Raw genomic sequence first — 14,675 nt, 5'->3', positions numbered from 1 at the left:
AAAATCGTATACCTCTTTCTTTTTTCAAAAATTTTAATTCTGCCACCTGGAATAAAAGAGAAAAAAATATTAATAGAATTGTGTTATCAATAGCATACAACATAGAAGTATAAAAAACTTATCAATTTTTTTATTCGATTAAGATTGCTTAAGTGTCGAATAGCAGTTTGGTTAGCATAAGAAGTTTATCAAATAAGAGTTTTTTTTAATGTCAATAATTCAAACAAAATGTCATAGTTAACCATCAAAGAACAATGAAAGATGTATCCATCAATGAACAACGAACTTGTAGTTGGTTGTAGATATTATTGAGTGAACATTTATTTTTAAATGCAATCAGCTTCCAAGATTACGTGGTTATAGTATATAGCTGAATATTATGGAATAGCACTTTTGTAAATTATCTCAACCACAAAAAAGAGCTATTCGTTATTGGGTTTGAGTATGAAGAGTAGTTGACTATTAATGATTAGGTTTTGAACTGAGAATACAAGCTACAATACAATTACAACTAAAATACCGTACTACGAAAATAAAAAATTCAATTTTTTTTTTAAATAATGAATATACAATTGAAAATACTTACAAACGTAAAACCTTGTCCTTGCCCCCGGAGCCAACTCTCTGACCATCTGGCGACCAATCGACCGCAAACACTTCATCGGCATGACCTGGCAAATCCTGCTCCAGTTTCTTTGTTTTCATGTTCCAAACTGAAAAATACAACAAAATATCATGATTTGACAACGAAAAAAGGTTACAATTCAAAGGTATCTGATTAAAAATGAGAAAAAGTTACAATTCTAAGCAATAGTATAGTAAGGATATTGAAGCCTTATAGTCCGAGAGATATTACTTTTTACACGGCTCTTTCTTGAAAACAGAGAGGCCCGATGCTCTTTCCTTCACTAATCACCTCCCACTACCTAACAGCATTCTCCCAACTTTTGTGTCAGCATCCAATTGTGCACAGCATGCTTACTCCTCCCCACTACTCTGTCCATGCTACAAACTGTGCAAGGATAAATCGGTTTCCCCTCTTCATGTTAAAAGTAGCATCTCTCGGACTATAGTATTGTCAGTATACATGTATAATATGTACTATATTTGAAAAAGTAGTATAATATCCAAAAAAGTTAAGATTGTGATTGAATAGTTCAAAGCTGAGAAAAAACTAAAGAACAGCTTGAAGGTATCCTACAAGATTGTATCTACAAGAATATTCAATTAAAGATGAAGAAAGGTAACAATTCAAAGGTGTCCCATTGAAAATAAGAAAACGTTACAGTTCAGACGAATATTTCAGTAGGGATAGTGTAGTAGTGGCCCTAGTATTTAATATTTTTTTAAATAATTTCAAGAATTGTTTATTGATAGATAAAAATGGTTCCAACTATGAAAGGGTACATGGTTCTGGACGCGACACCACGCGTTAACGTCACACCTCCAAGACCATGAATGGGTACAGCACTATATTTCTTCTTTTTTTATTCGAATAGCTCGTTTGAGAGCACATCTAATCAATATTTTGGGACACTATTATGTTATGCTATGTTCTGTGCTCCATTCTCGCCTGTGTGCCCACCATCAATTTCATTCTTTCTGATCTCTTTCTCAGCTGTTCAATGTTGTGGGGATCACGTCTCTTCATTTCCTTCTCCTCCCCAAAGATCACACTGCACTTTTCGTCTGAAGATTTCTCTATTTTGAATGTTCTCTGCAGTGATATCAGCCTCCTCACAATCCTTCAGCGTCCGCACAAACCATGCCGGCCTAATTTTAAGTTTCATTATATTATCAAAAACTTGTGTTAGAAGTCGGCTATCATCTATTTTTCTGAACTCACAAGGAGGTTGAAGAGAACAAAGCCCTTCGAGTTGGTGTAGTGCTAGTGGAGTAAAAAAAAGTATATTGAATAAAAGTGTAGTGAAATAATTTAAATAGATTGGAACTGTAGGCTTCACTGGAAGACTTTAGCAATAAAAATTAATTTAGGATAAGAAATAACAGAACAAAATTAATGGTTAGTCCTCGTGACTAGTTTTAATAGAAATAACAAAAAAATCTATTTTTGATATAAGCCCAAAAAAGAGAGTCTTCTTTTCCTTAAATTTCTTTTGGTTTTAAAAACATCAACAAAACCTACTATTTTAGAGTACTGGTATGCCCTCTTGTACGGGACTCTGTATATCGCGATATACACTTTAAAGTTAGGAGACTACATTGAAGACATGAAATGAATGTTTAAATGCTTGAAATTGCTGATTAATGAGTAGGCTACCTTTCAAAGTCGAATCAGCACTGCCGCTGACCATAAGCCTCGAATCAGCTGACCAGGCCACCATGTATACTGCTTGCACATGACCTCGCAAAGTTGCTATGAACCTGAAAATCAAACAATTCATTAGTAAACCACTAATCCTTGAAGCAATAATTTATTGTTTCATCATTCATTGTCATGAACAATAAAAATTCAAAACAATCTACTTATAAAACAGTCACAGCAATCAGAATTCAAAACTAAGGCTCAACTCACACTTACGCGACTCAGGTCGAGAAGAGACTCGACTCTAATCGAGAGCATGTGTTTTCAAAGAAATGGTGACGTCGCGGAGACTAGAATCGACTGGTCTGACTGTCACCATTTGGAAACACATGCTCTCGTCTAGAGTCGAGTCTCTTCTCGACCTGAGTCGCAAAAGTGTGAGTTGAACCTTACATCTATCACACAAAGGAATCAAGGCCAAATAATTCTAATTTATCTATAAACCTTGTAAATAATCTGTAGTAAAATTCATTTCAAGCCAGTTTCAACACCTGACAGTAATGAACTTAGAGACTAATCTCCATTCTTTCTACTTTCCACTACTATTCTGGTAACTCATATTTCTTTGTAGCTTATTCTTTTATCTATTTCTACTTCTATCTATAGCTATTTCTTTGTGAGGATTTGGCAACGGTTCGGAGGTAGAAACGATAGTGCTACCTATGTTATTATTTATTCTTTATTGATTCATACAATAAGTACATCATCAAAATGATAGGGAGAAAAATAAGATAACCTTGTGCTATTCCTCTCCCAAGTATAGATAAGGTTACAAATAGCCCGAAAGTTAAGTCTTGTAGTTGTTCACTTCAACATAGCATTGAAGACAGTTCATTTCAGCAGCATTTTCGCTATTTATAAGGAATGCTGACAATATGAAATGAGGATGACTACAGCCCCAGTCCACGGTATGACCCATTAATGTGGAGTAAATTCCACATGGCATAAAATCCAGTAGCACAGTAATATTATTTATGATTAAATTAGTGATATTATTATTAGTGAAGGTGTCCAACTCACTTTCCTGTTGTTCCATGCCACAATTTGATCGACTTATCGAAAGATGCAGAGGCAATGGTGCGAGCATCGGGTGAAAATAGCACATGATTTATCAACTGTTGATGTCCTGTCATACGGGCTGCAACAAACAAATAAAATAACTCAATAGATTACTTCAATCACAAAATGTTATACAAATAAGGAATTGTCTAGATAACTAAGCTGCGTTTACACAAAAGTTATTAACAAAATGTTAATAACTTAATTCTTATAGATTGAATATAACTTATCATACACATGATGAACATATGTGTTTGTCAAGTTCAGTTCAATCTAATAGAATCTATAAGGATTAAGTTATCAACATTTTGTTAATAACTTTGGTGTAAACCCAGCTCAAGAATTCAACTTCAACAACATTTGATAAAAATAAACAATTGAATAGATAATCAGCCCGCACACACGGACAATAGTAGCTTTTTCTAGCTGTTAGGGAACACGGAATTGAAAATGTGGGGAACTCAAACTTACATGATTTTTCCAATTCCGCGTTCCCTAACAGCTAGTGGAAGCTGCGAGAGTACCTGGGTACAACGTGCTATAGCATTCTCTTCAGAGATACAAAATCAAGAGAAATTGGGACTTGAGAAAAGACAGAAGATAGAAAAACAACTGAAAATGAAGGTAATGTCATCATTTATATTAATTCTATCATTAGTATAACTTCAACTGAGAAATTTAAACCCTTTTAAACAATGTCACAAAAGACAACCTAGTTAATGGAATATACTATAAACTGAATATAATAGACTTAGAGAATCTTATTACCTAATTACAAGGATACAATCTAGAAACTCTATTGTGGCATTCTTAAAAGGGGGTTGAATTTATTAGTCGAAGTTATCTAGAGAGTAAATTCATAGAATGAGAAAACAGCTTACCATGAAATTCGAAGGAAACATTGGCACTCATAAAATTATGAGTTGTACATGAAAATCTTCCTATTGTAGTCTGAATCTTCAAAAACATTTCAAACGTTACAAAAATGAAAATTTCAGGGCGATTTCAGTTGTAATATAACAGTTGTAAGGCCCATTGACGATTCAAGGTATTAGGCTAAGTGGGACCTTCCCATAAAATAACTTCTCACCAATAAAAAAGCATAAGAATAAATTTGTTTATAAATTTCACTAAATCCAGTATCAAACATTATAATATGAATTCCTCAATATAAAATTAACTGAATAGCCCTCGATAATACATCATAATAAATTTTCAGCCGACAAGAAAATTCATTCTCAAAATCGTTAGAAAACTCATTAATGAAACTGTAAGATTAGATGACATTTTACTTACCAATAGGTTTATTCTCATTGGAAGACCACAGGAATAAAGTGAAGTCATCGGAGCCTGACACTAGAAGTTCACCCCTTGGACTGTGAACTGCATTAAAGCGACTCAGGGCCAACTCTCTTCGTTTTACCTCTGAAAAAATTAAAATGTTCAAATTCATGACTTGGATTACATTAGTCTTTAGGCTGCACAATAATCAAACAGAGTTTATTAGCCTCAACACAATCATGTTGAAAATGTTTTCAAATATGAGATTGTTGCTTAAAACTTTTTATTTTTTAATTCTTCACCGACATGCATTCATCATTCAGTTAGAATAGAATAGAACTTTATTAGCATAATTCAGATAATACAAGAAGAGAAAATGAAAACTCATTCACAAAAACACCTCGTTTGAAAAAGGAATTCAAAATAACAAAACATGTTCTCTTTTGACAAAGTAAAAAAAGTTCTTCAGGCTTGACCGAAGCCGTCAGCCGTCATTATTCAGTTATTATCATAAATAAATCATTATTGCAATCAACAAAAAGTGATACACATCGTGTAAAGGAGATCAATAGATTCTCATCTGAAAGATACAACTGACAATGATGCCATGAGCATAAAGTTTAGCGAAAATAAACCTATTCGAGTGGAACTACCGAACTAGACCACTACCTCCGGAGGTAGTCACTAGACTAACTAGTAAATTATCTCATTTCTACAACAGTGTTAAATCTTGTTTCATTATAAAACTAGCACGTAGCCCGTGCTCCGCAAAGATCTATCATAAAACTTTAGCTAAAAACTTGACGTAATAAAATCTTGAAGAATTGAAAATAAGCCTATAATCATGTGGGCTCTTATATTCATTTTATAATATTGTAATTGTGTTGTAAAAATTGTATGATACGTGAATAAATAAATTGAAATTGAATTGAAATCCTCGGTTGATTAAGAATCTATAAATGCAAAATGACAAGTTAATCAGTCCAGTAGTTCAGACGTGATGATGCGTCAAACATAATTTTCCTGTCCCGTACGTGTATAAGCCAGTTCTTCTTTCATTTATAATAGTATGGATTACTATAATACTTAATGTATTACATGTAATACTTAATGTATTACATCCATCCATTAATTCTAAAAAAATAGAATGTTTAGCTATTTAGGAATAGCAAAGTGAATTGTGTAATAGCGCATATCAATAAAAATAAATTAATTTAGTTGATAATTATATATTCTCAACAGTTCTACATAGAATATCGAACACTATTAGTTTGAATTAAGATTGTACTTACTGTCATTAGGATCGATATTATCGGCAGGAGTGACGACGGCACTCGTTCTAAGCACATAGTCAGTGCTCAGTGCTAACGTATTCACCCAGTGCGCATGACCCTGCAATGTACGTAGGGTCACCTCTTTCGATGAGAAAACGCTGTGCTGTTCAAACACAAGACATTCATTTTCAATAAATGCATCACTGTTTTCAAACGTCTTCTGTAGGAATAGTAGGGAAGGCGGAATAGTGGTACTTATCCATATTGAATAATATCCATATTTAAGGTTAAGGCCCGCCGCAAAGTAGACTCACGCTAATCCACGAAAAGCAACCCACGCCGTGGGATGTTTTGTGTTTCATTGCTAAGCTTTTCCAGACATCTGTGTAATACATGCAATGAATAATCCACTTGTCAGCTGATTGATTATGAATAATTCTATAGCAATGGTTTACAAAACATCCCACGTCGTGGGATGCTTTTCGTGGATTAGCGTGAGTCTACTTTGCGGCAGGCCTAACAGTATTTTCTATGGCTATTGAAATAATTTTTAAATGATTTATTGCCGCCATCGATTGGCATTTTAACCGTGTCCAAAAAAATATGATTATAAGGGTGCAAGTTAGTTCATTTTTAAAATGAATAAGAAAGACTTGAAGTTTCAAACAACAAATTTATTAAAGTAGCAATATAACGGTTTCAGATTTTATTGTGAATCTATAGCAAGATAAAACTAAAGTACAGCAGAAGAATGACCAAGAGATACTATTGGTAGATCTGATGAATGACCTATCAAGGTGAACGTTTGCAATTGGCCTAGACAAACCACTCTCACAGCTAGAGGCTCATTTAAACCTCACAGCAATGACGGTTCTTAATACAGACCTTAGACCAGTTATAGAATAGACACGCTGGGAAGTCTAGCCTCTGAAGCCAACATCTACTGCCATATCGCCCCATCGTGACGTTAGCATCGGAAGAAAACTTTCAGATTGTGTCTATTTCAGATGGAAGTAAATTATTATTTATGAAAATGGTAAACTCCCGCTGCGCTCCCGCCGCAATAGACACAATCTGCTATGGAAAACAATGTAAACAAACTCTACAGAAAAGTTTTCTATCCGATGCTGACGTAACGATGGGGCGATATGTCAGTAGATGTTTGCTTTATCGACTTTCAGTATGAACTGAATGAGTTTTTCAGTTGTGAAAGTGCTGCTTTGGAGCGGTATTTTATTTGATGCCTGCTCTTGTTGCCTTGAGTGCATGCTTTTTTTTCATTTTTAATGACTTGTCAATCTGTGACCATCCAATGTGGTTCACATTATGGACAGAAAAAACATAATAATAATAATAATAATAATAATAATAATAATAATAATAATAATAATAATAATATAATAATAATAATAATATAATAATAATAATAATAATAATAATAATAATAATAATAATAATAATAATAATAATAATAATAATAATATAATAATAATATAATAATAATAATGATACTAATATTCAATGGGGCGTGTCTATTCTATAACTGGTCTAAGATACAGACAAGATGATGAAAATAAATGAATTATAAACACCTGATCATAATAAACAAATATTATAATACCCATTAAATAAATAAAATGATCACCGATTATGAATCGAAATAGCAAAATCGGATATAATTGAAAACGAGAAAATCAGACACTGAAAAAACAAAAACTGAAACCTATGATAAAACTAGATTAGTAATATTGAATTGGCTGCGATTAATGTCATTCAAACTGTATTTTGAGTCATTCCTTCTCACCCTACTTATTTCCAGAACATTTAATAATTAAGTCTGTAGCGTGAATGTTGATGTTGTGGAACTTTTTCATAATTGAATAGACTTGAAACGCTGTCAAAAATCCACTTTAATTAAATAATAATTCTGAGGTTGATGCCCACTTAAGGTCTTAGGCTTGTGAGAAGGATGATGATGATGATGATGAGAGATTTAGCATTATGTTAAATTGTCTACCTCTATTATTAAAATTATAACCGAGAACATTCAATCATTTACAAGTCAGAAAACTAATAATTTGTATAACATTAATGAGAAATTATATACAATTATTTGTAAATCAGAAAATATAATTATTCAAATGAACTTACATCATCAACTTTCCACACTTTGATGGTGCGATCCTGTGATGCGGAGTATAGGTGGCCAGTCCCTCCCCACTTGAGGGCGGTGACACTACTGGTGTGACTCGACAGCTGACGCACTATTTGACCCAAAACTGCGTCCCAGATTTTTATACTCGCATCTTTCGATGAGCTGGCAAAATATCTGCATTCAGGATCTGTAATCGAGCGAAATTTGAGTGAGATTAAAGAAGTGGATAGACAAACATTTTCTTTCCAAATTAAGTAGATAGGAGCTAGATTTTGCCTGAGTTTACCTAAGTAAAACAAGATTTCAAACTAAGTCCTGAAGCTAGCTAGATTCCCATAAATCGTTATCAGTAGCTTGGATTCCCACATATCGGTATCAGTGTACATGTCTGGTATAGCGTAAATATTATTCCTTTATGATCTTATGGGACTATTCATACTCGCTCGGCCAGGCTGAGTGAGAATAGACCCATTAGAACACATGGAAATAATATATTCACTGTACCGGACACAATGATACTGATATATGTGGGAAACCAGCTTTAGGCTAACTTGAGTTGATTGCTTGACAAAGTGAGAGTACATTCTTGTAAATTCATAATTTTATTCACAGTTACAAGTAGATGAATTACATTTTTATAATATTTATTTAACAATGCACAAATCAAATACATGATTAGAAAAGTACCAACAGGCCTATATATCCCAAAACTCTTCCCTTTCCGAATTTTGATAGTAGTAAGCCAATGTCAAGGTAGGTTATGTTGCTTCACTTTCAATCAAATTCCGAGTCCAGAAATATAAAAAGCAAAATTCAGAATTTAATTAGATTCACATATACTAGTAGTTCTGTGAACATTAGACCTCACGCAGTATTCTCATCCACAAGTACCTGATTGAAACTATAGACCTTATGGAAATACAGCAATAGACTGGCTTCTCCACACATCTATGTAATCACTTGTCAGCTGATTTATGATGAATAATTCTATAGTCTGATTTTTACTCTAATATTGGCGTATGAAGAAGGCTTCTTTTTCCTTGTATATTATCCTTGAAATGCAAAATTTCCAAAAACCTTGTATATACGTCGACGCGCAATTAAAAAAGGAACATACCTGTCAAATTTCATGAAAATCTATTACCGCGTTTCGCCGTAAATGCGCAACATATAAAAATATAAACATTAAGAGAAATGCTAAACCGTCGACTTGAATCTTAGACCTCACTTCGCTCGGTCAAATATGTTTACATTTTTAGAAAGGTTCTGAAGGCAACATAGATATTGTATGTTATATGAAGAATATTCAATCAACCAGTACTAGTATTGACTTTGAAATATAGTAATACTATTGAAGTTCAAAATTCCAAAAACATTTTTTGTTTACTAGGATTATCGGCTTTAGTAACTAACAGTGAAGTTTTGAACATAAACGCCCTATACTATGGGATATCTTCTTATGCTATCCTTTCTCTTTGATTATACTTACTGGAATGATAGGGCTCCCAAGAGATTGCGGTGACCCAAGCTTTGTGCGCATTGATCTGGTTGCCAATCGGTTGACCGGTCTCCACGTCCCATACCCTGATCACCCCGTTCTTGCAGCCGGAAGCAACCCGTGTGGAGTCGGGCGACCACGCTATACACAGCACCCAGTTCTTGTGACCTGCACACGACAAACTCAATTAATAATCGTTATTATGATTGCTATTAAAACTAGTCTCACAGACTAATGCATGGTCTACACGTTGGCCCAACCTGGTAAGCTTGGCTGCGTTGGTCTCGCCATCCACACTGCAATGTGACCAGTGCCCCATCAAGGCCAGCGACATATCCATGATTGAAATTACAAATATCAACTAAAATGAACACAATAAAAACTATAAAAAAGTGAATAACTATAATAAATAATTTTATTACAGTCATAGATAATCACAAATAATTATATCATACAATAATATGATTGGGAGAAAACAACAGGCATAACCAAAAATGTATTTCTCCCAAATTTTGATGAATAGTATTATATATATTTGATGAAAGTATCGAAAAAAGAATGAGGTTATTTCTTTACTTTTCTTAATTATTGATAATAATTGATAACAATTCGTTATTAATAATTAATAACAAAGGCCAGCGTTGGCAAACCACCCAATGGCGCTGGTCGTCATTTGTACGCATTGGGCAAAAATGTGGATGCGGCGTTACCATTAATTTTCATTTCATTAAATCTTTCACTATAAAACTTCAGTTCATCTCCGATTCTCTGCCTTGCCACTGCCTTCTTTAGAAAATAGCTGATACCGGTATATCTGATGTAATATTATCAACTGTTTAATTAAAATAATCTTTAATGACAATTTTCACTTCAAAAATAAAACTTGAAAAAAGCTATTTGATGATAATCATGCATTTCGATAGGTTAGTAAAAAGCCAAAAACCACGAAAATAAACTTTAAAATTCACTTCGAAAATAAATATGGATTATAACTACATACTATCTAAATTTGAAATTTAAAATGTGAATTTTCTGATGGAATGTAGCCTAAGTACCTATATATTACAATTGGAATAATCAATTATTTTTATTTAGAGTACCTCGGCATGTATGACTGGGTGTCTGCGTCAATATATCCCAAAAACGAACAGTTGTGTCACCCGAACCACTAGCCAAATGTTTACTGTCTGGACTGAATGCCACTGATATAACGGCTTCTGAGTGGCCCGGTAGAGAGCTGTGAACAAAATTCGAAATTAATATAAAAAATTCATACAAAATTTAATTCAAGATTGAAAACGAGTTTAAAGGGATCTAGTACTGGCCAAAATGACCTTAATAGAATTGCCAATCATAAGGATTCTAGTCCATGAATAAGAATTCAGAGGAAATTGCTTCAATATTTAAAGCGAAATGGAGAGGGAAAGTAAAGCTCTAGTCTAATAAATGTATGGTTATTTCAATCAAAGTCTTCCACTTTGGGAAAACTTTGGCTAGTAATAATACTGTAATAATCCCTGCTAGGATAAGAAATGGCACTGTGATAAAAATGCATTAATGTTATGGAATTCTTTATAATTTATTCGAATTTTGCACCAAATTAACACTAATTATTTATTGATTATTGATTAAATTCATCTTACCTTGTACACCTCGTAACCGGCCTCACTCTAAATACAGCCTGCTGTTGATAGACTATTTCAACTATCTTTTCTGTATTACGATTTTCAAAATCCAAAGTTGCATCTAGAGATTTTGTAATTTCTTTCTCATCCACATAGAAAACATAACGCGTTGAATCATCCTGCAAATATTCAGGTTTTTTTCAATTTGTAAAAAACTTTATGGGGAAAAATAATATTTGGAGAGAGCATTGGAATCATGAAAAGGGAACGCGACTGGGTGTCACCTCAGCATTTTGCCAACAGACGACAGCTTATCCCCTTGTGAAAATATATCGCTACAGTCAACTGGTCATCCGGTCAGCATGTCACCTACTGGAATCACAGGTGACATCATCCTGTCGGAACCATACAAGACAGTGCCAACTCGCTCGCTCGCGTCTCCTGGTCATCCCGTCTGATAGTCACCTCCGGGACATTGGCAAATCAGTCTTTCTTCCACTGGCATTGAATTAAATTGGAAGTAAGTTTTGTAGTTGGTTACATGATAATAATAATCAGTTTATTTCCATATCAAGCAAGATTACAATATTAAAACCGTCAGTTTTTCCTAATCTCTAACATTTTTTAAAAATAAACATACACTATACAGTTCAAAGAAAAAGAGAGTTAAACAGTGAATCTATAAATTAAATAAATATAAAGAATGTAATATTAATATTTATAGTAATATTATATAGAGTTTAGAGAAGCCAACGATTTCAAGAAATTCATCCTCTCTACATAGTTCAAGCAACTTTTCAATCAAACGGAATGTTTAAAGTTGGTTTTGAGACAGAAGATCTTGAAGAGAATGAAATTCCCTACAATTCTAATCCAATTAGATATGTTTCTTGCATGAATCTCAATTTAGTGGGTGCCAAGTAGACGGGTAGACACCCAAATGCATACCACTTTAAACTGTAAGATTGAATGGATTTTAGTCTTGCCGTTTGCACGGCACAAGCTGAAATCGAAGCCATCGTTGCCGTGCACGACTAAATGTCTCCTTGCTTGCTTGCGTCACCTGGTCATCCCGTCATATCTAGTCATCTCGTCATCCTGGTCATATATCCTCCTTAGAGAGTTGTCAAGATATCAGTGACAGCCGGTCACCTCAAGAATCGGTTTTAGAGGTGATATCCTGACGAGATGACCAGGTGACGGGATGACACCCAGACGTCCACTCCATGGAGAGTGGGTTTGGGTTGAATCTTTCCAAAGTGAGAAAGAGTATTCTTATTAAATCATACTAATAGATAAATAAAAATGAGGGTGCAATATGGAAAGTCTAAATTTAGAAGATAAAATAATAATTTAGCAATAATATCACCACTAGTCTTTTGATAAAAATGAACTTTTCAAATTTTTTTACAGTAAAGCAAGTAATATTGTTTGTAATACCAAAGTAATGTAATTACATACCTTAGCAAAATAAAGTAACTTAGTGCCAAAGTAATTCACCTTCCTAGAGTAATGTAATTTAATAGATGTTTATTAATAATGGTTTATGATTTTTACCTGTTTGAGAAGTGAATTGCAAATAACTGTGAGATGTTCAACGGTAACATTAGTAGGCAGATCCAACATATTATTTTCTACGGGTTCTTCTCCAGAATCAGGTACAAAACGAGTCAGCACACGCTGACTGGAAATTATATTGTCTTCCATTGTCAAGCCTGAAAAATATAATAACTATGTTTAAAACTGACTTAATTATTCCCTGTAGAATATGCCGGAAAGATGAAATAGCCGGGACCGGCGGCCATACATTCAAGAAAGGCTGCATGGGAAGCACTAGACTGGAAGTGCCGGCCGAAGAGGAGGGCAAAACTATGTACAAAATGGTCTACTGTATGAATCGACATATAGTCGAAGCCAATGCTGTATTGCCACTGAGCTAGGTTGATTTACTTCAATCTGTCAGAATTGGTTGGATAGAAGCATTAAGCTGGTTTGCCATATATCATTGTCAGTGAAAGTGACCAGTACAGTGAGAATATAATTGCCATATTAAATTCTAACGGGAGTATTAATATTCAGACAATAGTCCTGACTTAATTTTCCTGTAAAATATAAAAACTATGTTTGAAAATGCATTATTTAAAATGTGATAGTGGAGCATTCAAGAAAAAAATAACAATTCTCATTTTTGAATTCCACTTAGGTAGAAGTAGAACTTGAAACAAATAATTTTTACTGTTGCCGTAAAATAGTAATGTATGTAAACAAAACATTCAATGCGTTATTAGACAATTAATTTGAAAGGCCTAACAGCTAATTATAATTTTTATTACAACTATGGCATAAATATGAAATTATGTATTAGATTGCTAATTAATAAATACTCACTCTTTGTTTTAATTTATTAAACCTGACGAAAACAAACCACGTTGATTCGGCTAACCTCAACTCTAAAAGTGATCGTGTTTATCAAACTTTATTTGGATCTTGACATCGTTTTACATAGTTAATGATCGTGGACGATAATACAATAATTAAATATTAAATTAAACAATTTATATCACAATAGAATACTGAAAACAAGTTTTTATTTGACAAATTGCTTTGAGTCTGCTATAAAGTCACGTTTAGTTCAAAAGACAGACGAATCACAATCACATGTTTGAATTTGAGTTTGAGGAAGTAGTTTTGAATTAATCAGCTGGAAGTAAAAATATATCATTAAATTTTGAAATTATAATTTTCAATACTTATAAATGTGATAAAAGATTCATGGAGAATCATTCCGGTTTTTTGATTATCATACATAGCTTATATCAAGTAATTATGAAGAGACAAGATAAGATTCAGGAAGATGGATAAAATATTGTTAAGTTGGTGAAAATGGAACAAGTTCTACGCGCGTAGTTCAATTGATCGTAGCGTCACAACAAACTAGTTAATGTATTTTTAATAAAAATATGTTTCATTCTGGAAAATTATTTTTTACAATATCTACAAAGTACTGTACTTGATTATTTACCAGTTAAAAAACCACAAGAAATTGAATTTTGTTTAATAAATAATCATTGCTGATTACGGTATTGACCTATATTAATAAAAATTATGAAGATTTATTAACTATTATTTCTATTTCAGCGAATGAATAATATTAATATCAATACCGTACTAAAAGTAAATAAGTGAATCAGTATTATAATATTGACAAGACAGTATTATAATATTTTTTCCAACAGTTCTAAAAACATTTTATTGAACAACCCACTAATCAAAGTTTGAACTGAATTATTGATTTTTCAAAAGCTGTACAGTACCTTTTTCATGAGACAACTTTAAAAGCTAGTACAGCTACTGAAAAAAGATGAAACATTGTCTATTTAAAACAACTTCATGATCTCAATTTTTCCCATTTGATGAGTTTAATTAAAATTCAAGTTCAAATACAAAATATCTGAAT

The 14,675-nt window shown here is 33.1% G+C and overlaps 1 protein-coding gene across 2 annotated transcripts; it reads right to left on the bottom strand.

Annotated features, from left to right (window-relative positions):
• Positions 1-13: 13 nt before the first annotated feature.
• LOC111049545 (notchless protein homolog 1) lies at positions 14-13,874 on the bottom strand. Of its 2 annotated transcripts, XM_039436692.1 has the most exons (12): positions 13,607-13,874; positions 12,776-12,933; positions 11,237-11,397; positions 10,694-10,830; positions 9,585-9,761; positions 8,092-8,282; positions 5,959-6,103; positions 4,682-4,810; positions 3,347-3,464; positions 2,282-2,385; positions 587-713; positions 14-46 (listed from the first exon to the last, which is right to left on the bottom strand). In XM_039436692.1, exons 2-12 carry the CDS (start codon positions 12,923-12,925, stop codon positions 34-36), a joined length of 1,452 nt encoding a protein of 483 aa, XP_039292626.1. In that variant the 5' UTR covers positions 12,926-12,933; positions 13,607-13,874; the 3' UTR covers positions 14-33. The 2 variants fall into 2 exon arrangements, with proteins under 2 accessions (XP_039292626.1, XP_039292627.1); XM_039436693.1 differs by lacking the exon at positions 14-46 and having other exon boundaries at positions 583-713; positions 13,607-13,871.
• Positions 13,875-14,675: the final 801 nt, after the last annotated feature.

Source organism: Nilaparvata lugens, chromosome 10 (genome assembly GCF_014356525.2).
Source record: "Nilaparvata lugens isolate BPH chromosome 10, ASM1435652v1, whole genome shotgun sequence".
NCBI classification, from domain to species: Eukaryota; Metazoa; Arthropoda; class Insecta; order Hemiptera; family Delphacidae; genus Nilaparvata; species Nilaparvata lugens.
The sequence above is the reverse complement of the archived record's forward strand: the minus strand, read 5'-3'. Positions and strand labels throughout refer to the sequence as shown.

Excerpts from the sequence above, each read along its gene's own strand:
- LOC111049545 (XM_039436692.1), bottom strand. The coding sequence starts at position 12,925 with ATGGAAGACAATATAATTTCCAGTCAGCGTGTGCTGACTCGTTTTGTA. Across the intron at positions 9,762-10,693 it reads ACCCAGTCATACATGCCGAG|GTCACAAGAACTGGGTGCTG; the intron begins GTACTCTAAATA and ends TGTCGTGTGCAG. Across the intron at positions 714-2,281 it reads TGCTGATTCGACTTTGAAAG|TTTGGAACATGAAAACAAAG; the intron begins GTAGCCTACTCA and ends TGTATTTTTCAG.